Genomic DNA, 25,883 nt, shown 5'->3' on the forward strand with positions numbered 1-25,883 from the left:
ACAGACAATGGGCCTCAATTTGCATTAGAATATTTTTAAAAGTTCATGCACAACAACAATCTCAGACATATTTTGTCCACATCCTATCACCCAAGTACTAATGGGGAGGTAGAACATTTTGTACAAACATTCAAAAAAGCAATGAAAACCATGAAACTTCTAAACACCTCCTGGACCACACAAAATGACAGATTTCCTATTGGGGTATAGAAACACGCCGCACTCTTCCACAAAATGCACCCCAGCAGAACTTATGTTTGGCCGCAACCTGCAGACCAGGCTGTCCACAGTTTATCCAGATCTAGGTCTCCAATTGCAAATAAAAAACAGCATCGCCACAGACCTCACCTAAAACATTGGAAGTGGGCGAGAGAGTTCTGATACAAGATTATAGACAATATAAAGACTCATGGGTGGTAGGAGTAATCTTACAAAAATTGAGCCCCCACTCATACTCTGTTCTAGTGGGGGATAGATTGTGGAAGTGACACATTGACCAATTATGAACATTTACTGATGCTAAGGTCCACGAACTGCCTCATGAACTGGAGGAGATGGAACCAGACCTGCTGTGGCCTGCCCTGATCATTCCACCCCTTAGGCTGAGTCAGGGGGTGGGGTGTGGGCAGAGACGATCGTGGAGCCAAGCAGTCCAGTGAGGAGTCCAGTAACTGAGACACGCAGACAGTACGGCAGCGAAGACGGGATGTCGCCACCGGAGGTCAGCGAAGGTGGGCAGTCACAGCTGACTCGACCGCCGACCAGACTATTTACAGATCCCAAGCAAAGACTGGCACAACAAACCAAAAGTGAAAGAAGACAACTTGAATGCTTTAAGGACTATGTGCCCTGATTATTATATACTTTCCCTTTTATAATTATAATTACTCTTGAGATGTATTCTAATTCTGACTTGCTGACTTGTATTCCTGGGCCCGATGTAATCTTATTAGTTGGAAGGGGCCCAGTCAGTATTTACTGCACGGGATCGGGTGGTGGGGGCGGTGGGGGGGGGAGGAGTGTTGAGTATTAGCTGCCCTCTGCTGGACATCGTGACGGCTCGTCATGATGTCACCTTTCTATATTTCTAACCCTGTGTGTCAGTAGCCATGTTAGTCTAATAGGAATAAAGGATGAGAAAGCATCACGTCTCCGAGTCTTAATCGTGTGAATGCATACACAACAAAAGTGATTCTTATCAATCTGTTCAGCATGTAAACTTAATATCACTGCTTCCTACTATAGACTCAATTAAAGGGTCCCAACATGAAGCAATGACAGTTTCGACCTGTACATACTGACCAACCCACTGGATGCCTCCATTTTCTCACTGCTTATTCATTTGTTCTTTGGCAATCCTTCATACTCAAAGGTGATCATTTCCAGGGAACATTTTGTCATCAAATCGATTCCCTTTCTGCAATTCTACTGTGTTCATGCAATTTGCTGTAAAGCTCCTTGATATTAATCTTTAAAAGTTGGAACATGGGGGTCAATCAATATAAATTGCGAAGAAAGAGTAGGCAGCTTCTAAAACGCAAGTATAATTTTTTGGATAGTGAGAGTCCTTGTATAAATAACTGTTCTTGATGTATCCATAATCAGTGAAAGCTGATGATGCAAAATACAATTACAGTACAATAGGCTGCAACTGGATTACATTCACCAGCTTGAACTTTAGCTAAATTATTTTTAATTCAATTTTCATGAAGCATTACTAAACCAAAACTATGTGGCCCTGATTCCACTTGTGTCAACTCAACAAATCTCTGAGACTTTGCTGTCTGGATTAGTATTGTGAAAAGCTACATATTTACCATTTTAGGAGTTGAGGAGTTTGGGAATCAATGAAAAATGGTTATTGACCTGGAAATTTTACATTGAACCATGTATTTCTTTACCTGTAGTGACATTTGTTTATTATATTCCAGTCTTACATATGTGGTTCCTGCATGAACTTCATTTAAAAAGTCAAGCATTCTCCAATTTTTTTTTTGAAGATTAGTACTTTTATTAATAATGCTATCTTAAACAAATATGCTATCTTTGTCTTTCAGGATTGTCTTTCAGTGAGAACTCTAGACCCTCTGGTCAACATCTCTACCCTCATTATGAGAAAATGTTTCCCAAAAAATCGTCTTCCCATTTCTACTATTAAAAGCATTTACCAGTTCCAGTTGCCGATAATTCCAAGTAGTGGTCCTGTAGCACAAATCTATAATTTAGCTCCTGAAGGTAGGTTTTTGAACTCACAACATCCTTTTTCAAATCTAAAATGAAAATGAATAGAGAAGTTTTGAAGAAGTTATGCATTAACATTCACAACTAAAGTCAGGACCAGTGGGATTGGAGGTAAAATGAGAGTTTGACCCAAGAGGGTATGGTGCAATATTCACAGATGTTTTAATGACTAGTAGGTTAAATGTACCAGAGTTCAAGGTCTCTTGATTTTTATTTTGGTATGTTTCATTGATTTGGAATTAAATGTAGGATGCATGATTGAGACTTTGCAGATAAAGCCAAAACTGAACATATGACTGTTCTTTCTTTCTTTTTTCTTTGGCTTGGCTTCGCGGACGAAGATTTATGGAGGGGGTAAAAAGTCCACGTCAGCTGCAGGCTCGTTTGTGGCTGACAAGTCCGATGCGGGACAGGCAGACACGGTTGCAGCGGTTGCAGGGGAAAATTGGTTGGTTGGGGTTGGGTGTTGGGTTTTTCCTCCTTTGCCTTTTGTCAGTGAGGTGGGCTCTGCGGTCTTCTTCAAAGGAGGTTGCTGCCCGCCAAACTGTGAGGCGCCAAGATGCACGGTTTGAGGCGTTATCAGCCCACTGGCGGTGGTCAATGTGGCAGGCACCAAGAGATTTCTTTAGGCAGTTTTGTACCTTTTCTTTGGTGCACCTCTGTCACGGTGGCCAGTGGAGAGCTCGCCATTTAACACGATCTTGGGAAGGCGATGGTCCTCCATTCTGGAGACGTGACCCATCCAGCGCAGCTGGATCTTCAGCAGCGTGGACTCGATGCTGTCGACCTCTGCCATCTCGAGTACTTCGACGTTAGGGATGAAAGCGCTCCAATGGATGTTGAGGATGGAGCGGAGACAACGCTGGTGGAAGCGTTCTAGGAGCCGTAGGTGGTGACTGTTAAGGCTGTTTAATAATGCATTCAGTTTATTCAATGTAGCTGATTGTGAAATAGGAAGTTGTTGGCTGTATGGAATTTTCATCATGTTGATTAAATATGGGGAGAAAGTGATCAATGCAATTCAATCAGGAGAAGTGTATGGGAGGGTGAAGAAGCTGGAGAATTATGTAAGTGGCAGGAAACTGAGTGTGGAGAAACAGCGGGATCTTGGAATTCATTGTCTCAATCATGGCTGTGCAGGATATTTAGATAAGGCGGTTAAAGAGGCCTAAGGTATATTTGCTTTTCAGCATGGTAGAGAATACAAAACCGAAGCAATGATGCACATGGTGAATGATGAGAATGGTATTGTCATAGCTAAACCCATCTGACTTGTGCTTCTTAGATGGTGAAAAACCTATGGATGGCAAAGGATTGCGTCATGGGCTGCAAAATATTGCTGATAATCCAACCAGGGGGTTGCCATTATAGCACATTTTAAAATTCAATATTAATAGGTTCTAAATGACCAGCATTGTTGATTGTAAATTCTTCACAGTTCTCGTTATTTGATTAAGAATTCAGATGACTTTATTTTAGTTGATGATGTTGTCGACGAAAGTGATGATGCAGAAGTGGAAACGGACAATGAAAATGAAGAAGAAGAAAATGAAAGCAAGAAGGTATTAAAACAATTTGGAACAAGTTGAATTGTGATGATAAAACATTTTCATTCAAGATGCATGAAATGTATAGTATTCATTAAAAATGCATATTAAATAAATTATGGAAATACAGTTTAAAATGGATGGAGAGGGAGAGAATCACTCTGCTTGATTTATAAACTAACTTTGCCTTTGTTAAATCTAAAAGATCATTACTGAGGTGATAAAGAGACAAAATTGATTGAAATGTTCATTCCTTGCTTTTATTCTTTTGAGTTACAACACCTAACAAGACATCCCTCCATCTTTCCTGAGTGCCTTATACCTTTGCAATGTATATTCACTTTTGTCAACTTAAGTCAACAATATTTCTGATCCTCTAATATAATTACTGGTGTTCTTTATTTTATCATTTTATTTTGAATTTTTCATGTGTATGCATTTATTGGCATTGACTTGCTCCAATTCTATCAGAGTAGACTTATGAAATAGCTCTCTGAACTCCATTGCATTCATCCCACTTGTTATAAATACAGTGCAGTATCCTTCCCTTTCTCTCCCTCATTTTTACCTTACAAACATTGTCTATTTAAGTGACCTGTGTTAAGGTATAATCACTTTTTTTTGTGTTAGCTTCCTTTAGCAGTGAAACAAACTGTTGATTGTCTTTTTTTTTGGTCTTATATCTTTCAATTTGTATGTTCACAATTGCCTCGATTCTCTAAATTTTAGGGAATGCATGAATTTTGTTCAAATGATAACCATATAGAACCATATAACAATTACAGCACGGCCAATTTGGCCCTTCTAGTCCACACTGATCCAAGTACCCTCCTCTAATCCCACCTACCAGCACCCTGCCATATCCTTTCATCCCCCTCCCATCCATATACTCATCCAACTCTTTCTTAAATGACAAAATTGACCCTCCTCCACCACCTTTCCCGGAAGCCCATTCCACACAGTAACCACTCTCTGAGTAAAGAAGTTCCCCCTCATGTTACTCCTAAACCTTTGCCCATCATCTCTCAACCCATGACCTCTTGTATCCATCTCTCCTACTCTCAATGGGAAAAGCCTTTCCATATCAACTCTCTCTATCTTAAACACCTCTATCAAATCCCCTCTCAGCCTTCTACGTTCCAAGGAATAAAGACCTAATTTGCTCAATCTTTCCTTGTATTCCAGATGCTGAATCCCAGGCAATATTTTTGTAAATCTTCTCTGCACTCTCTCTATCTTGTTAATATCCTTCCTATAAATCGGTGACCAGAACTGCACACAGTACTCTAAATTTGGCCTCACCAATGCCTTGTACAGTTTCATCACTCCTATATTCTATGCACTGATTTATATAGGCAAACATACTAAAGGCCTTCTCCACCACCCTATCCACATGCGCTCCAACCTTCAGGGAACAATGCACCGTTATTCCTAGATCTTTCTGCTCCACTGCATTCTTCATGATGAAAACAATGTGAAGCTGGCCAGGATATTTTTAAAAATCCTCAAGTTGAGCTGATCACTGATTGATTTAGAAAGAGTATAAAAGGAGGGCAGAGTCTAGTGGAGTGGCCATTTTGATTTTATATTTATTGTCAGAGTACATACATGATGGCATGGTTGGTGTAGCATTTAGTGCAAGGAAACGGGACAGGACTGGGATTCAAATCCTGTGCTGTCTGTAATGAGTTTGTACATTCTTCCCTTGTCTGTGTGGGTTTTCTCCGGCTGCTCCAGTTTCCTCCCAACATTCAAAACGTACTGGGGGTGTAGGGTAATGGGGTGTCAATTGGGCGGAATAGACTCATAGGCCAAAATGGCCTGTTACCATACCAAATTTTAAAATGGCTGGAGCAGCCAGTGTAAAACTGAGGCATTGAGGTTTCAGCTCAAGATTTGGGTAACCAAAGGCTACAGGGCTATGGCAATAAAGGTAAGAATTACCACAACTATTCTTTGCAGTAGTTAGTGCAGACAAGATGGCAGATAGGGCCATCCAGTGTTGGTCCTGATGACAACTCCTGTAGGAAGTACATGCAGCAGCAGCTCCTAATTGACCAGATCTGGGAGTTGGAGTTGCAAGTGAACATTCGGGAGGCTGAGGACATTATAGATAAGAACTTTCTTGAGGTGGACTAACCAAAGGTGCAGTCAGGGTGTCACAGGGTGACCACCTGGAAAAGTAGAGGGTGCAGCCTGAGCAGATAGAAACCTCTTGTGGCCATCCCTCTCAGTAATAGATTTTAGATACTGTTGGGGATGGGAGGGAGGAGACGTGTATGACCTATCAGGAAGAAGTCACAGTAACCTTGTCTCTGACACCAACTGTGGCTTTCAGGCTCAGAAAGGAAAGGAAGGAAAGTGATAGTGATAGGGGAATCAGTCCTCTATTCCGGGAGCGTGGATTAGGGACATCTGAACTGGGTCAACAACATTCTTAGAGGAGAGGTTCAATCAGCCAGAAGTAGTGTTCCACCAATGATGCGAATAAGGAATGGAATTAGGTCTTGAAAAATGAATAGAGAGAGTTAGGATGTAGGTTGAAAGGTCAGACCTCCAAGGTGTGAGAGTAGAAATAAGATAGACACATCAACGCAATGCCACAATTTTATTAGCTTTAAAGGAAAAGGACAACGCTGGTCTTCAAATTAAAGTTGGGGCAAGGAAATTTTGACAAGATGTTAGCAGTTATTGACTGGAGGCAAATGTTACAGGTTAAAAATGCAGTTGGCAAATCAGGGGCATTTAAGAGGGCGATAAGGAAAGTCTAAAACAAACCTGGCAAACAGTATGCATGGCAAGGTACAGAAAGAGAGGCACAGATCAGGAAGAAAAAGGAGGCATGTGTCGAATACCTTGAGGAGTATAAGGAATGCAGGTGTATAGTGAAGAAGGCTGTGAGGAAGGTTAAAAGACTTCTTGAGATGGCTTTGGTGGACAGAGAATCCAAAAAGTATATTAAGAACAAAAGGGCAATGAGGGAAAAAATGGGTCTTCTTTAGGATAGATAGAGGTTTCTATGTGTATGAAATGGAGATCTTTTTTGAATGTGTTTACTGTTGAACTGGATAAGCAGGAGGGAGAAGGGAGACAGACAACTAAAGAGAGCCAAGGGCATGTCTGAGAAACAGATTCAGAATTTATTGTCAAGATACATGTCATGAAATTCGTGGTTTTGCAGCAGCATCAAAGTGTAAATATTGCTATAAATTACACCTTAAAATCAATAAATAGTGCAAGAAGATAGGAGAAAGTGAGGAAGTGACTGTGGTTCATTGACCTTTGTACTGCTACATGCTCATATTTAGGCTCCTGTACCTTTTTCCCCATAGCAGTGTGAAGAGGACGTGACCTGGGTGGTGGGGGTCCTTGAGGAGAAAGGTTGCTTTCTTAAGGTACTGCCCCTTGTCGATGTCTTTGAGTGAAGACTGGTGCCTGTGATGTCACAGGCCAAGTTAACAACACTCTGGAATTTTTTCCTGTCCTGTGTGTTGGCACCACCATACCAGACAGTGCTGTAACCAGACAGAATGATCTCCACAGTACACCTGTAGAAATCTTTTGAGTTTTTGGTGACATACCGAATCTCCTCAAACTCCTCAAGAAATATAGCCTCTGGTGAGCCTTATTCATGATTGCATTGAGTTGGAGGCCCCAGGACAGATCCTTAGAGATGTTGACACCCAGGAATTTGAAGTTATCGACCCCTCTTCGCTGCTGATGCCTCAGTGAGGATTGGTTCATGTTCTGATTTCCTCCTGATGTCCACGATCAGCTCCTTGGTTTTGCTAACGTAGAGTGCAAGTTTGTTGTTGTGACTCCACTCAACGAGCTGATTTGTCTCCTGTACACTTCCTTGTTGCTGTCTATGATTCTGCTGATGACCGTGACGTCATCGGCAAATTTGTAGATGGCATTTGAATTATACCTAGCCACACATTCATGGTGTAGAGTGAGTAAAGCAGTGGGCTAAACACACATCCTTAAGGTGCACCTGTGTTGATCGTCATTGAGGAGAAGATGTTTTTTCCCATTCTTACTGACTGTAGTTTTCCAATGAAGAAGTCCAGGATCCAGTTGCACAGTGGGGTGCAGAGGCCCAGGGTTTGGACCAGCACTGAGGGAATAATGGTGTTTGAAAGCTGAGCTGTAGTTGATGAAGAGTAGTTTGTGTTGCTGTTGTCTAGATGATCCAGTGGAGAGCCACTGATAATGCATCTGCTGTGGAGCGATTATGACAGTAAGGTGAATTGCAGTGGGTCCAGGTCATTACTTGGCTACATGTTATTTCTAGCCATGACCAACCTCTTAAAGCATTTCATCACAGTCAATATGAGTCTACTGGGCGATAGTCATTGAGGCAGCTCATTCTGTTCTTCTTGGGCACCGAGATGATTGATTCCCTTTTGAAGCAGGTAGGAACCTCTGTCTGCAGCAGCAGTGAGATATTGAAAATGTCTGTGAACACTCTGACTAGTTGCTTGGCATAGATTTTCAGAATGCTGTCAGGTACGCTATCAGATACGCTATCTGACACCTTGTGAGGAATAACCTTCAAATAATGTTTTGATGTCAGCCTTAGAGACAGGTATCACAGAGTCATTAGCCTCTGCAGAGATTCTCGTGGGCACCATTAAGTTCTCCTTCTCAAAGTTAGCATAAAAGGTGGTCAGCTCATCAGGTAGTGAAACATCACAGCCATTTATAGTGTTCGGCCTCACCTTGTAGGATATAATGGTCTGCAATCCCTACTATAGCTGGCGAGGATCTGACTCTATCTCTACCTTCCCTCAGAATTGCCTCTTTGTTACTGAGGTAACTTTCCACAGTCGTACCTGGATTTCCTGTAGCGATCTGGATTACCGCCATTAAACCCCCTCGATCTCATCCTCAACAGGTTGAAAATTTTCAGATTCATCCAAGGCTTCTGGTTGGGGTCCTCAATGCAGATCTTATTGAAATCAGTGTTAGCCTTTGCATATTCATTCAGGTCTAAATATGAATCCTTGAATATGAAATGCATCAGTTTTGCAGAGGTCTTAGACTTAGATGGATAAATCTCTTGGGCCAAACCAGGTGAATCCCACAATATTGTGGGAATGCAGGAAGTAAATTGTTGGCAGACATTTTAACTAATTACTGAGGATAGTATAAGTATTGGAGGATGGCAAATGTGGTGCAGCTATTTAAAAAGGTCTATAAGGATAATCTAGGTAACTACTGGCCTGTTAGTCTGACATCAGAGGTAGGGAAACTGTTGGAGAAGATTCTGAGAGATAGAAGCTGTTAACATTTCAATGACCAGGGGAAAATGAAGGAGAACCAGCAAAGATTTCTGCCTGGGAAATCGCATGTCACAAATTTGATAGTTTTATTTTGAAGAAGTGACAAAGAAGGACAAGGGAGTTGATGCCATTTATATGGACTTTAGTAAATGGTTTGATGAGGTTCCACATGGTAGGTTGGAATAAAAAGTTGTGGCACACAGAAACGGAGGTCAAATATCCATTTGAATAAATAGCTCAGTGAAAGGAATTAGAGAGAGTTGTAGAGGGCAGATTTTTGGACTGGAGGACTGTGACCAGTGGAGTGTCTCAGGACTCAGTACAGAGACCTTTGCATTTTGTGATTATACACAAATGTTTTGAACAAGGATATAGAAGGTAACCTGGGTTTGCAGCGGGATCTGGATCAGATGGGCAACTGGGATAAGGATCGGCAGATGCAATTCAACTCTGAAAAGTATGACGTGCTGCATTTGGGTTAATCGAACCAAGCCAAGACTTTGTAAATGGCATGGCCTCAAAGAGTGTAATGGAGAGAGGGACAAAGGGATTCGAGTGCACAGCTCTTTAAAGATGGCAGCACAGGTGAACAGAGCATTTAGGATGTTTACCTTAATTGGTCGGATCACTGAGTGCAACTATTGGGATGCCACATTGAAGTTATTCAAGGTTTTGGTGAGGCCACATTTGGCCATATTTTTGGTTTTCTAGTTATAAGAAGGATATTATAAATTTGGAAAGGGTATTTAACAGATGGACAAAGTTGTTGTCTAGATTTTGAACTAGAAGCTGAGCTATTGTGAATACCTGGAAAATCTGGGCCTTTTTCCCATAGAATGTAACAGATTAAGGGAATCTTATTATGATCTAGAAATCATGAGGGACATTGATAGGGTGAATAATGACAGCCTGTCTCATGGAGTTGGAGAATCTAAAATGAGAGGGCATAACTATAAGGTGAGGGGAAGGATTTATAAGGGATATGAGGGAACAGATTTTCACTCAGATAGACATATTGAACACGCTGCCAGATGTGGTTATGGAGGCAGGTAGTTTAGCTTCCTTTTAAAAAAAAACTTGACTGGATAGGAGGGGGCTAGAGGGGTATTGGCCTAATGCAAGCAAGAGGGCACTTTGGTGCAAACCAGGGAGACTATGGGCCTATTTCTGTACTGTAGGATTCCATGACTCTATGGCTTGTATTCCAGAATTCTGGACAGAACAAATCTCATGATTTCTGATGTGGATTTCTCTTTTTCATAAGATTGGTTGTTGTCAGATGTCCGTTCAAGGAGATTCACGTTTTCAGCATTAATAAAGTACTCAAACTGGCATAGCTGCCAATCTCATGAAAGGATTTTTGCAGACAGAAAATCAAGAAAGACACCACTCAATTTTTAAATGTTCTTTTAAGCCTTTTATAGGATGTTATGGGCTGTACAAATACATGATTAAGGTGGAAAATGTAATATAATTGATCTCAACCCCCTTTCTGAACCACCACAGCAATTTTTATTTGTTTTAGTGAGAACATTTTTGAGAATTTTCCTTTTTTTTTGTTGCTTATTTATTACTTGTTTATTGCGTCTCTAATATTTGTCTTTCTCATGTCGCTGCAGACCCATAACAAACCTATGGACTGCCAGTTGGCTGCGGACCACAGTTTGAGAAATAAGTGTCTAATCCATTAGTAATTTCAGGTCCAGCAAATATGTAAAAAATTCACCTAAACCCCGTTTCGCGACATTTTTATTTTACAAGATCTTTTACTGAAATGCTAGTTCATAAATAATTCAATTTTTTATTGAACTGTTTTCCTTGATTACAGTGGAGGGAACTATATAAGAAAAATCACAGTTTGAGAAGAACATGTTTTCCAAGTTAAACTCTACCAGGGCAGATATGTCTATGTTGTTAGTAGTTTTTGGTGCGATGATGGAAAGTACTGAAAGCAGGCATCTTTTTCTGTATATATTTCTCTGACATTTGTGAATATTTTGCAATTCCTATTGCACTTGTATCCTTTTCCATTTCTTGTGTAGTCGAGCCTGAAGTGAAATTAGTTTTTTAGATTAAAACTTTTCATTGAATTGTTTAGTAAAATAACACACTTCCAAGTACTGAATTGATCCCTTAACTCACATTTGTTAGCATCTAATTTACAGTGGGTTATTCTAATCATACTTTTTAAGCATGGCTTGTAAAATTTGAAAACTTGCTGTGTAGTGGATATGAAACATCTTATTTTAAAAACTAAAATATTGTAAAAAAAAGTAATTTTATTAAAATTTCCAAAAGCAGGTTGGATGGCATGAGTGCAAAAATACTCTAGTTAGTTGGCTACAGAAATATTTAGAACTCTATTAATATCAGAAATAAAACATTTCTTTACATAAATATTTCTTTTCAGAATGATGATATTGAAACTGACCTTAGCAAGTTAAAGCCAGTACAGGATCTGGGGAGGCTAATTGAAGAATTGGAAATATACAAGCAGTTTTTCCCAGAGCTCATGGAAGACTTTCAGGTAAAAATTCTACTTTGTGCACTTTTCAATCAAAAACTTCAGAATTGGACGTAAATGCAGATGTTACTCTTTGTTTTCCATTAGATCAGCCAATGGCACCTTCTGCAGGTGTTCAGTGAAGTTGCAATGTGTTACATTCTACACCGAATGATGTGGTAGAGAGTTGAAAAAATGAGCAGGGTGATCTGAGTCCTATAAATAGGTTTTGCACTCAGTTTGATGTTAATTCATTTTGTTGTAAACAAAAGGTGAAACCATTACAGATTACTGAACGCATCTGTCATCTGAGTACATCTAAATGTCAGTATTTTCTGCTAGTTGTACATGGCACACATTTCAATGACTTAGGATATTAGGATAGAGGAGTGATGAGAAATGTTTATTTATTAAAATTTATTTTTGATGAACCAAGAGTTTTCTCACAAGTTCACTGCTGTAAAAGAAAAAAAAATGAGGAGTGAGTTTGGCAGGCTGGATTATGTTTAGAAAGAGATAACAGAATTGGAGTACTTGAACTTAAAGAACATCTTGTGTGCAGTAGAATCTGATCTCCTAGAATGTATGCGAAGACCCACATTAGCATGGGCATTCTACAGAGTGATGGTCATTTGGTTTTAAGAAAAGCAAGAATGGGGGGAGTCACGTGATGGAGTAGTGGCCAGACGGTGAACTCCAGCCCTCTCCAGAAAAGTCGGAAAAAACAAAGGAAAACACAAAGGCACAGAAATAAAAGTTAAAGAAAAGTGAGTATAAAGGTGGAAAGAAGATGGCGACAAAAAAAGAAAAATCGAAATCAACGGTAAGAAGAGAGGAAGAGAAGACAACGGAGGAAGAAGGAGAAGGCCTTACCTGTTCGAAGAGGCCCGCGGTGGAGAGAGAAACCCGCTCCCTCAGGTCGGTAGAAATTGGACTACAAAAATGGCTCGCTGAGCCGAGTAAAAGTGCGCAACCGCGCAAGAAGAGAACACAGAAGACAATGGAAACAAGAAAGAAGAGAGGAAAAGGGCAACAAAGAAACAACAGATGGCCAACCCAGAGGAAGAAGAAGAGGAAGAGGAAGAGTACAGTGAAATAGAAGAAGAAGGGAAAGGCAAGATAAAGGATTTACTTTCTCTTATTAAAGAATACATGGAGTCATTTAAAGAATGGCAAACACAGGAATTTAATGATTTAAGAAGAAGAATAAACAACACAGAAGAGAAAATGAATAAAATAGATATGACCTTAACAGAAATGGGAAAGAAAATGGACAAGATGGAAGAGCGGGCAGTAGCAGTAGAAATGGAGGTAGAGGACTTAAAAAAGAAATTAGAGGAATCTAATAAAAAAGTTATAGAGACACAAGAACTGTTAGCTCAGAAAATAGATATAATGGAAAATTATAACAGAAGAAATAACATAAAGATAGTGGGCCTTAAGGAAGATGAAGAAGGCAAGAATATGAGAGAGTTTATAAAAGATTGGATCCCTAGGATCCTAGGATGTCCAGAACTACAGCAAGAAATGGAAATAGAAAGGGCACATAGAGCATTGGCCTTTAAACCACAACCACAACAAAAACCAAGATCTATTTTAGTAAAATTCCTAAGATATACTACAAGAGAAAAGGTACTGGAGAAGACAATGGAAAAAGTAAGAGAGGGCAACAAGCCACTGGAGTACAAAGGGCAAAAAATCCTCATTTATCCAGATATAAGTTTTGAACTCCTAAAGAAGAGAAAGGAGTTCAATACAGCAAAGGTGATTTTATGGAAGAAAGGGTATAAATTTATACTAAAGCATCCAGCGGTATTGAAAATATTTATTCTAGGACAACAAAACAGACTATTCTCGGATCCAGAAGAAGCACGAAAATTTGCAGAACAATTACAAAATAGACTGAGGGATGAAGACGTGTAATGAGAGTAAAAATGACCATGATTTATATGTATGTGGGTAAAGAGGTATAAGTGTGTATATGTATAATGTGCATACGTGAATGTATCCATATTTAGAGGAAAATATAGATGGTATAGACAAGAATTAATAAGGGAAGGAAATGGAATAGAGGGAATAAGGAGGGAACTAAAAGAGTGACCTTTGTTACATATGAAAAGTGAAATCTTTTCTGGGGGGGCTGGGTGGGGAGGAGTTGCAGTCACTGCAAAATCAGCTGACGCTTGCGAGTGAATTCGCAAACCCAAATGGAGAGGGGAGATGTAGTTGTCCGACAAGGGATAAAGGACAACTCAGGAGGGGAAGGGGAGATTGGGGCTAAAGAAGTTTTAAATAGGAGAATAAGGAAAATATTTGATGTTTTAGGAATGTTGTCTTATAAAGGGTTTAAAACAAGAAAACAGAAATGGATAAGAAGGAAAGGTAATGATGAGAAACGGAAAGGGAAGATAAACAAAGTATAAAATGGCTACGTTGAACTATATGACTTTAAATATTAATGGAATACATAACCAAATTAAAAGGAAGAAACTGCTAAATTTACTGAAAAAAGAAAAAATTGATATAGCATTTGTGCAAGAAACACACTTAACTGAATTGGAACACAAGAAATTAAAGAGAGATTGGGTAGTACATGTAACAGCAGCTTCGTATAATTCAAAAGCAAGAGGAGTGGCTATATTAATTAGTAAAAATGTGCCATTTAAAATAGAAGAGGAAATAATAGATCCAGCAGGGAGATATGTAATGATAAAATGTCAGATATATTCGGAGTTTTGGAATCTACTCAATGTATATTCATCTAACGAAGAAGATCAAAAGTTTATGCAAGATATCTTTTTGAAGGTAGCAAATACGCAAGGGAACATATTAATAGGAGGGGATTTCAACCTGAATTTGGATTCAAATATGGATAAAACTGGGAAAAAAATTAACAGAAAGAACAAAGTAACCAAATTTATAATTAAATCAAAGGAAGAAATGCAACTTTTGGATATATAGAGGAAACAACACCCAAAAGAAAAGGAATATTCATATTACTCGGCTAGACATAAAACATACTCAAGAATAGACCTATTTTTGTTATCAGCTAGTATGCAAGATAGAGTAAGAAAAACAGAATATAAAGCTAGAATACTATCGGACCATTCACCCTTAATATTGACAGTAAAGCTAGAGGACATCCCTCCAAGAATGTATAGATGGAGATTAAACCCCATGTTACTTAAAAGGCAGGATTTTAGAGAATTTATTGAAAAACAAATTAAAATGTATTTTGAAATAAATACGGAATCAGTGGAAGATAAGTTTATACTATGGGATGCAATGAAAGCATTCATTAGAGGGCAAATAATAAGTTATGTAACCAAGATGAAGAAGGACTATAATCAGGAAACAGAGCAGTTGGAAAAGGAAATAGTAAATATAGAAAAAAAATTAGCAATGAAGGAAGATACAACTAAAAGAAGAGAATTGGCAGATAAAAAAATAAAATATGAAACACTACAAACATATAAGGTGGAGAAGAATATAATGAAGACAAAACAGAAATATTATGAACTGGGTGAAAAAACAAACAAAATCCTAGCATGGCAGCTTAAGACAGAACAAGCTAAGAAAATGGTATTGGCATCAAGGAAAAAAGACAAACAAATTACATATAATCCAAAAGAAATTAAGGAAAACTTTAGAGAATTTTATGAACAATTATACCGAACTGAAAACGAAGGGAAAGAAGGGAAAATAGATGAATTTCTGACTAAAATTGAACTACCAAAACTACAAATAGAGGAACAAAATAAATTAACAGAACCATTTGGAATAGTAGAAATACAAGAGATAATAAAAAAATTACCAAATAATAAGACACCAGGAGAGGACGGATTTCCAATAGAATTCTACAAAACATTTAAAGACTTATTAATTCCGCCCCTCCTGGATGTAATTAACCAGATTGATGAAACACAAAGCTTCCCAGATTCATGTAAAACAGCAATAATTACAGTAATACTAAAGCAATGGAAAGATCCACTCTTACCAGCGTCATATAGACCAATATCTTTACTAAACACAGATTATAAGATAATAGCTAAACTATTAGCAAACAGATTAGCAGAGCATGTACCGAAAATGATAAATTTAGACCAAACTGGATTTATCAAAAAAAGACGCACAACAGACAATATTTGTAAATTTATTAACTTAATTCATGCAGTAGAAGGAAATAAAGCACCTACAGTAGCAGTTGCTTTTGATTCAGAGAAGGCCTTTGACAGAGTAGAATGGAATTATTTGTTCAAAGTATTGCAAAAATTCAGTTTACCGGAGAAGTATATTAATTGGATTAAAGCATTATATAAGGGACCGTTAGTGAAAGTGACAATAAATGGACATGTATCAAAGCAAATTTAACTTAAGCAGGTCAACGCGGCAGGGATGCCCACTATCACCTTTATTGTTTGCGTTAGCTATAGAACCACTAGCAGAATTGATAAGAATAGATAATAATATAAAAGGAATAAAAATAAAAGACAAGGAATATAAAATCAGTCTATTTGCGGATGATGTTATAGTGTACTTAACAGAACCAGAACTATCAATAAAAGAATTATATAAGAAATTGAAGGAATATGGAGAAGTGTCGGGTTACAAGATAAACGTAAATAAAAGTGAAGCAATGCCTATGAATAATGTGGATTTCTCAAAATTTAAGAAGGAATCTCCATTTAGATGGCAAATGCAGGCAATAAGATACCTAGGTGTACAAATAAACAAAAATCTCGGCCAACTATATAAACTCAATTATTATCCACTAATGAAAAAATTACAGGACGATTTAGAGCATTGGAAAGATTTACCACTAACACTAATAGGAAGGATAAACTGTATTAAAATGAACATTTTTCCAAGGATATTATATTTATTTCAGGCATTGCCAATACAACTGACAGAAAAATTCTTCAAGGAGTTAAAGAAAATAATAAGGAAATTTTTATGGAGAGGGGGGAAACCGAGGATAGCACTAGATAAATTAACAGAATGGTATAAACAAGGAGGCTTACAACTGCCAAACTTTAAAAATTATTATAGAGCCGCACAATTAAGATACCCATCAGATTTTTATCAAACAAGGGAAAAACCAGACTGGACGAGATTAGAATTAGATAAAATAGGGGAAAAGATACCTGAACACATATTATATAAATGGGATGAAAAATTGGTACAACATAGAAGTTCTCCAGTATTACATCATCTCCTCAATATTTGGAAGAAGATTCATGTAGAAAGAAATAAAACAAATTATCAATTACCAAAACTAATATTGATGCAAAACAAGTTACTCCCTTTTACAATAGATAACCTTTCCTTTAGAGAATGGGAAAAAAAGGGATTAAAAGAATAGAAAATTGTTTTTCAGGAAATAGATTCTTATGCTTTGAACAAATGAAAGATAAGTACAATATAACTGGAGATACAGCGCTGGCATATTACCAATTGAGATCCTACTTGAAGGATAAATTAGGAAGCAGTTTGAGTTTGCCAGAGGCAAGTAACCTTGAATATGTGATTACAGATACAATGATAATCAAAAGATTTATAACAAATATGTATATTAAACTGCAAGAAAAGGAGAATGAGGAAACAAATGGTAAAACTAAACAAAAATGGGAACAAGATTTAAATATAAAGATAAAAAAGGAAACATGGGAGAAATTATGTTCTGGAACGATGAGAAATACAATAAATACGAGGCTACGTATGATACAATATAACTGGATACACAGACTATACATTACACCTCAAAAGTTAAATAAATGGGACCCAACAGTATCTGATAGATGTTTTCGATGTAAAAAAGAAATGGGAACAACAATTCATGCAATCTGGACATGTGAGAAAGTAGAAAAATTTTGGGAAGATCTCAACCAGATATTAAATAAAATAATAGAAAACAATATACCAAAGAATCCAGAGATCTTTCTCCTAAGTAACATAAAAAACAAAGAATTTGGAATTGATTTGGAGGATGCACAAAAAAGATTTGTTAAGATAGCTCTAGCAGTAGCAAAAAAATGTATTATGTCAACCTGGAAATTGGAAGATAATTTGAAAATACAGCAATGGTATATAGAAATGAATAAATGTATTCCATTAGAAAAAATAACATATAGTTTAAGAAATAATATTGAAATATTTGAACAAATATGGGAGCCTTACATTAAATACAATAGCGAAAACCTACCGGGAACAATCATTACCTAAGTTGATGGAAGGAGAAGGAAAGAAAAGAATGGACTCAGTAGAATTTCTGGTGTTTTTTTTTGTTGAGTGAGAACATTGTCTGACTGGTTTAATGTATCCTAGATTGTATACCTTAAATGGATGGGTGGGGGGGGTGGGTTGGGAGGAGGGAGGGGGGGGGGGAGAAAATGTCACTGTATATGTGTGAAAAGGAAAAAGTGTGTATCATGGCTAATGTGAGTTATGGTGTGAAAAATAAAAAATTAAATAAATAAATTTTAAAAAAAAAGAAAAGCAAGAATGTGAATTTTGCAGACTCTTAAAATCCCCTGAACATTCCGAGTTTTACAACCTCAAGAGGATAATGGGAAAACTATTTTAGATGTGCTGTTGGTTCCTGCAGCAGGTTCCTCAATTGATAGCAAAATAAGGAAACTGTTGAGATTTACTGCTGTATCTGGTCACCAGCATTTATGGAATATAACAGGTGTGGCCAAACTTGCTTAACGTAAGAGCCGCACACTATAAACTTCAGCTGTTTGAGAGCCATAGCAATCATGTGATCGCAAGCCACACCCACTAACACTATCATTAACCCCTTTCAGGTGGCCATAATACCCGAATGTAAAGCCACCTAAAATACCTGAATGCGGCTGTCGGGAGGCCACCTGAAAGCGAGCACTCCCCCTAGGCACCTGAAAGCAGCAGCCTGAAAGCGGCTACCCAACTCCCCGCGCCTGACAGCCCCCCTCCCCACTGTCCGACGACCCAACTCCCCGCTGCCTGACAGACTGCCGGGGCTGGGGTGGCCAGCGCAGGAGGTTGCCCACCCGGTACAGTTTTGTTGGGGTAAGTATTTTCCAATCCTTGTCTTGCAAATCATCCATTTGCAAAATGCTGATACACTGCAGATAGTGAAGAAGCATTGTTTCAAAGGGAGCAATTTTGCAAAAGATCTTTTTCTAATCAAGTCTACACACCAAACATCCCCCCTAGGCACCTGAAAGCAGCAAGGCAAAGCTTTCAGGTGCCTAGCAGCGGGCAGGCTGTTGACAGTCAGCTGGTAACCCGCTGACATCTACCCTTCCTGCTGCCGACAGCTACCCTCCCCGTTGCCGACACCTACCCTCCCCGCAAGCTGCACATTACATGTCAACTCTGGCCACCCCTGGAATATAACAAATTTATATTGGAGTTTCTGTGAGGCTCATGGCTTACACTTGGCATTTTCAATGCTTCAACAAAGTAAAAGCAGATATAACGTCACGATAGCTGGCTAGTTAATGCCAACTTTCTTCTTGCATATGAACATAAATTGGATCATGTCCCCATCAGGTCCCAAGTCACATGATGATATTCTGTGCTCCAGAAGGTTGGATTCCATTCTAAACAGTTCTAGTATCAGAGTTGGGATGTTATGGTAAAGTTGTGAAGCCAAATGTGGAGTATTGTGTGTAGTTTTGGTCACCTAACTACAGGAAAGATATCAATAAGATTGAAAGAATGCAGAGATTTGCCGGGACTTCAGGAACTGAGTTACAGGGAAAGGTTAAACAGGTTAGAACTTTATTCTCTGGAGCATAGAAGAATGAGGAGATTTGATAGAGGTATTTAAAATTATGAGGGGTATAGATAGAGTAAATGCTAGTAGGCTTTTTCCACTGAGGATAGGGGAGATACAAACTAGATGACATGGGTTGAGAGTGAAAGAGGAAAAGTATAGAGGGAATATTAGGGCAAACTTCTTTATACAGAGATTGATGGGATTGTGGAATGAGCTGCCAGCTGAAGCAGTGATTGCTGGCTCAATTTTAACATGTAAGAAGAATTTGGACGGGTACGTGAATGGGAGGAGTATGGAGGGCTACGGACTGGGCACAGACTAGAAGGGATGAAGGGCCTGTTTTCTGTCCTATTATGTTCTATAGTTCTAGTATACTCCAGTGGGGAAAATGTAGTATACTACCAAAAGCAAGACCATTCCACCCCAGGTAATTACTATGTTGTCAGCCAGGGTTCATACATTATCATTGATGGAAGGGGTTGTCAATAGTGGCAATATGTGCTATGTGTTTAAGGATGATCAGTGTGGCTGTCATCAAGACCACTTTCTCCAGGGTTTTTTGGAGTTTTAGTCCAAACTTGGTACTGGATCTGAATGACTTAACCAAGAGAGAAAAGTTCCAAGTAAAAATTACTTAAAACTTGTATTTTAAACTATAATGAGCATGCTGGCTGAATGCTTTTGGCCCAGAAATTTATGGGCCAGGTGATGGAATGTGAATTGGCCCAGGTTTCTACATTTGTTTGGATGTCGTGATTGCTGATGTGAAGTTAAGTGTTTAGTTTTCCTGACATTTGTTTATGGGCTCCCAAAGGGATTATTTTTGTGTTTGTGCCTTTAATTTTAATTTTATTTTTTTTCTACATTTTGTGCTTTACTCCAGAAGGCTCAAGAAAGATTTGGAAGCACAAAACGATCTTTCAAAAAAATATGATCTCCAAAAAGAATCAAAATGATAATAAATAAGAGAACAATTGAACAATTGTTTTTTTCTTGTTTTAATCTGCTTGTGTTTTAGTCAATTTTCAAGTAATAGTTGAGAATAAAATGAACTGAAGTCCTTGAGAAATAAAATTCAAGCATTTTGATTGACCTATTATTTCCTTTACTACTTGATTTTTAATCACTTCACATAGGCTGAAGTTTAGACAACCATTTGTGTAGGCTTCACATATATGGGTCATTGGGCTCTATTCCAAGGCAGGTGGGACCTGTACAAGAGGCATGGGTTACATTTCCAGTGGACGGAACCAGTAACCTCGCAGGAACGTTCGCTGATGGTACTTGGGAAGGTTTAAACTAGAGTGGAGGCGTGTGGGTGTTGTTTGTAGGAACCAGAGCTGCCGAGTAATAAGAAGAGGAATTAAAGTAATTAAGATGTTACAGAAAGTATATCTGAAAGGAAAGATAGGAGGGGACAGATGAATGGATATGGATCGACTGATTGACTCCTAATGTCCATGGGTCCATAGAGGCTTTAACAGCCTATTAAAGGAGGCAACGATGTTTTCTTTTAAACCCTGCAACCACAAGGTCTGCGCTCAAGATGGCAGTATCTGTGCAGGGCAGCGTACCACGAGGAGTTGCAAACTCCGGGGGAGCAGCGGATTGGCACAGGGCACCAGAAACAGGGAGATCAACCCTACAGAAAGGTGACATGGCAGAGGAAGGACTTGAATAGGCTGCGGCTGCTGGAAACTGACCATTGGGAACCAGGTATCAGAACCGTGATTCAAGAGGTGCTGAGGCGCGGGCTCCTGTAGGGCCTCGGGTTCTGAAGGCTTCTTGATTGTATCAGAGGTATGGATCTGGACCTTGGATTGCCAATGGTTTGAACTGGAGCTGGTGCGGCTGCAGAGGCTGTGAGAGTGCTGGAAGTGAATCAACGAATATTCGGTGTCTCTGAAGGAACTCTTTTGCTTCTCTTTCTCCTATTGTAAGGGGAACTGTGCAATGCTCATAGTGACTCTTCTATGCCAGACAAATGTTGAAGTATATCATGTATATTACATTTTTAATGTATTATTATGTGACAATAAAAGGAACCTTTGAACCCTTTGAAAGTTTGGTTATTTTAATGCAAGGTGCATTATGAGTAAGGCAGATGGATCAGTATGGAATTAAGATGTTGTAACCATTATAAGAGGCTTGGCTGCATGAGGGATGGGACTTACAGCTCAATGTACCTGGGTTTCAATGTTTTTGCTGGGATAGACAGGGAAGTAAAAGAGGTGGAGGGGTTATATTACTATCTGTCTTCTCAGAGTATCATATTCACACTCAGATAGGACCTAGGGTGTAAGTGAGTTGCTGCCCTAAGGGAAGAAGGGTTTAGATAATGGAATGCAAGTTCATAGGCTAAGAGGTAGATCATAAGGTTTTAAATTTACAATTGGAACAACATTTCCAGGAATGGAAATATTTAAAATACAGAAAAAATTGTCCTTGTGGAATTTCTGTGGTAATAAATACAATTTCTATTTTTTCAATCCTCATTTCTTGATACATGCTCATATGATGTGCCTTCATATTACGAAAAAAATGATGATACGGATGATTTTGTAGGAATACAATCCCCACCCCCCTCCTCGATAATGCAGGGGTGACTTGTCCTAAAGCCTTGCACCTCCAAGCTGCACCTAGTGTACAATTAAAATAAAACACTGGCCAATTCAATATGAAATTGTGCTAATGGTGGGAAAAAGAATGGTAGTTGATGGCTGATTTTCAGATTGGAGGCATGTGAGCAGTTATCTGCCACAGAGATCAGTGCATGTCCATTGTTGATTGTCATCTATATTAATGATTTGGGTGGGAATACAGTTGTTATGGTTATAAAGTTTATGATTGAAATGACAATTGGTGGTATAGTGGACAGTAAAGGTCATCAGAGATTAAAACAAGATCTTGATGAACTGGGAAATTAGGACAAGGAATGACAGATAGAATTTAACTCAGCCAAGTGTAAGGCTATTGAGTAATTCAATACAGAAAAGGCTCCATGGCCCATTTTGTCCATGCTGATCATGTTGGCATTCTGGACTAGTGCCATTTGGTCCATATTCTTCTCAGCCCTGAACATCCACAAATCCGTCCAAGTGTCTTTTGAATGTCAAAATTGTGCCTGCTTCTACATTTCCTTTGCCAGCTCATTCCAGATTTGGACTACCATCTGATTGAAAGCATCTCCATCAAGTTCCTGTTAAATCTCTCCCTCATTTTAAACCCTTTAGTTCTAGACTATTCTGTCCTGGGAAAAAGACTGAGCATTCATTATATCCATGCCCTAATGATTTTTTTTTTAAAAATCACCCTTCAGCTCCTATGGTCTGGGGAATAAATATCCAACCCATTTAACCACTCCCAATAATTTATGCCCTCCAGTCCTGATAACATCTGAAAGAATCTCTATGCACCCCTTCTAAGTTATTGATATCCTTCCCAGAGGCATAGCTGAGGTGGGGGGTGGGACAGGAGGAGTGACCACTCCCCTGCCTTTTCATCCCAGCAGCACTTCTGACTCCATGGCACTGCACTGCATATTTGCTCCTTCTGATCCACGCCCGGCTCCTTTGCTCCCCCTTCCCTCCCTCCTTCACGAATGGGGTTTAAATTTCACAATGCCAAAAGCAGACGCACTGACTATTCAATGTTAGATTCCAGTTGTAAGATGGCTTTATCGGTCTTTTTTTCAAAGTGGTGTTGATAACATAGTGGGACATTGTAAGTGTTCTTTAGTTTAGTACTGGATCTACTATTTTAAAAGGGTGTTGCAGCTATTGCAATTTCTGGAAGCTTTTTTTAAAATCAAAGTACAAATATAAATATTTGATCTTTTCCTTTTTTAACATCCTGGTAATGATTATCAGTCTGCTGTTGTGGGTCTCCTTCCGATGATAAGTGGTGCTCCAACCAGAATAAAATAACCAAACTTTGCATCCTTTGGATTTCATCTATGGTATCATCCCATTACACTCCTGGTACACAACTCAATCCCTGTCTGTTAAAGCAGGACATGAAAATAACCACACAGAGCTGTATGGATACCTTTGAATTCGTGGAAGAAGCAAGGATGTTAGTTTCAAAGCCTACCCTGACATTTGCATGAGACATGTGGGAGGAGCAGTGTGGGAATAAAAGGATGAGTGGAAGCCACATCAAGCGATACCGACTCACCTAACTCAGAAAGCTTTCTGAAGCAGATTTTTTTCAAATAATCATTGTATTGGATTTACAAAAGATTTCAATCTAGCTCTGTTTGATGAACAGCCACAACAAAAAGTATAATTGTGATGCAGACTCTGGAAAACTATGCTAGTTTATTGCAAAAAAAAATAGTTGATGTGTTATACTATCATGGAATTTTAACCAGATACACCAGTAACACACTTCTCAAAAGCATGGAACTACAGTACAACTCTGATTATCTGAAATCCTCATTTATCCAAAATTTTAAAACATTTTGGATACATGAGGATACTCAAAATTATTTTTGGAGCTGAACTGACCGGAGACGTTGGGCTGTCGGCAGCAGTGGGGACCTCAGTGGGGAGGTGTCGGTGATCAGCGGCGGCCAGCATTTATTTGGTGAGAATTAAACATTATTTTAATGCTTAAAAAGCCTTCCCTTGTTGTTTGTTGCTGTTTAAACATTGATACAAGTGATTTGCTATTGCTACTGGGCTGTTTTTAAAAAAAACAATAAGTTCTCCAACAAAAAACCTTTATCCGACATAGGCCCAGTCCCGACCATTTCAGATAATTGGAGTTGTAACAACAAATCTTCGGCAAAGTAATAATGAGCATTCTTAAAGTGCATTCCATTATTAACATTTGGTACCAATTCCAGCCTGATATCTTATTGAAGTGCAAAGTCAACCATAAGTGAGCCATTTGATGAAGGACCTCAGCGGAACTTTTGAAAACATTTTGAAGAGCAGTTGTGAGGTGAGCCATGAGACAGGCACCAGCGTTCAATCGGAGGGCGTCCTGTGTTCCATTGGAACAGCAGGGAATGGTCGATGGGATCCGATTGAGAGATGGAGGTTAGGTTCCCAGCACTGATGACACTAGCCCTGCCATCCTGTACAGGAATGTGAAGGCAATCAAGCTGCCGGCAGCCCTCAGCATCGAGGATTTCGTTATTATCAGACCCATCAGCTGTGGGGTGTTCGGTAAAGCATACCTGGCTTGGAAAAATCAGGCCGAGAATAAAGTCTATGAGGTCAAGGCAAGTACTGGATTCGGTGGGTCAGCTGAAATACCAAAGCTGAAGATTACTGTAATCAAGACTAAACGAGCCACATTATGTCTTTTGGTATTTAGTGTGGAGAGAAAGATTGTAATTTTCTCATGCCATTTCGGTATATGTAGGCATGCTTAGTGGGAGAGAAGAAAGGGATGGGAGGAGGGGGTGAGTGAGTTGGGGAGGGAGGAGAGGCAGGTGAATTGACCAATGTAGAATGGAGGGGGAGAGGTGGAGGGAGGATATGAAAAGAAGGGAAGAGAGAGTGAAGGGGCTGGAGGGAGAGAAGAAAGGGATGGAGGAGGGGGTGGGTGGGTTGGGGAGGGAGAAGAGTTGAAATTTAGATGGGAGGGAGAGGGGAGGGCTTAGAGCACAGGTAGAAATATTCCTGACAGAACCTTGAGCTTTGCTAGAATGAAGCCTAGATGAAAGAGGCTGTTGTAGTTGCTTTGTTAAATACAAAATAAAAATCTATAATAAATTTAAAACTGTATGTATTGCGGATGTGAGCACATTAATTTTCTTTGTACACTGGTTGCAAAATGTGTGGTCATGGTGCCTCTTTTATGTGCTCTTGCCGCCCCCCCCCCCCCCCCCCAACATCAAAATCTGGCTACATCACCTGATCCTTCTGATAGCTGGGTGACTAAAGCAGTGCACGGTAGGTCTTACCTATGCCTTGTAAAGATGAATCATGAGGTCCCAGATTTTGTATTCGATCTACATGCCCAATGAAGGAAAGTGTGTCAAATACCTTCTTCACTACTTTGTCCATCTGAATTGCCACTTTCAAGAAACCATCCACCTGTACACTTGGGTCTCTCTCTTCTACCACACTCTCTAGGGCATTGTCATTTACTCTGTAAATCCTATACTGGTTTGACTTAGAAAAGTGCAACAGTTCTACACTTGTCAGAGTTGAGTTACATTTGCCACTCCTCGGCCTACCTTCCCAACTGGTCCAGATCTAGTTGCAAACTTGGATATTTGTACTCACGGTCCACTACACCACCAATTTTGCTGTCATCTGCAAATCTACTAATTATAGATTAGTCTAATCCCGGAGGCATTGCATTTTGATAGATCAAACCAGAGCAACACTTGCATGGTAGGGCCTTGGGGAGAGTTATAGAATGAAGTGACTTGATGGTACAGGTACATAGGTCCAGGAAAGTGGCGACACAAGAAGAAGGCATTTGGTGTGCTTTCCTTCATCAGTCATCGAGTATAGTAGCACGATTGTCATGAAACAGCTGTGCAGGATGGTCGATGAGATCACACAGAGAGGATTATGCAC

The 25,883-nt window shown here is 39.2% G+C and overlaps 1 protein-coding gene across 19 annotated transcripts in view; it reads left to right on the forward strand.

The window, feature by feature from the left end:
• The window catches only part of agtpbp1 (ATP/GTP binding carboxypeptidase 1), a 336,033-nt gene that overhangs the window by 207,001 nt on the left and 103,149 nt on the right, over positions 1–25,883 (forward strand). For all 19 annotated transcript variants that reach the window (XR_011354831.1, XR_011354825.1, XR_011354830.1 and 16 more), the window contains 3 exons: positions 2,058–2,235; positions 3,721–3,803; positions 11,484–11,600. Coding sequence is in view for 15 of the 19 variants with exons in the window: in XM_069929750.1 (XP_069785851.1) it covers positions 2,058–2,235; positions 3,721–3,803; positions 11,484–11,600 (378 nt within the window). In the remaining 4 variants the exon portion in view is untranslated. The remainder of the gene's footprint in view (positions 1–2,057; positions 2,236–3,720; positions 3,804–11,483; positions 11,601–25,883) is intronic.

The sequence above is a fragment of the Narcine bancroftii genome, chromosome 1 (genome assembly GCF_036971445.1).
Source record: "Narcine bancroftii isolate sNarBan1 chromosome 1, sNarBan1.hap1, whole genome shotgun sequence".
NCBI classification, from domain to species: Eukaryota; Metazoa; Chordata; class Chondrichthyes; order Torpediniformes; family Narcinidae; genus Narcine; species Narcine bancroftii.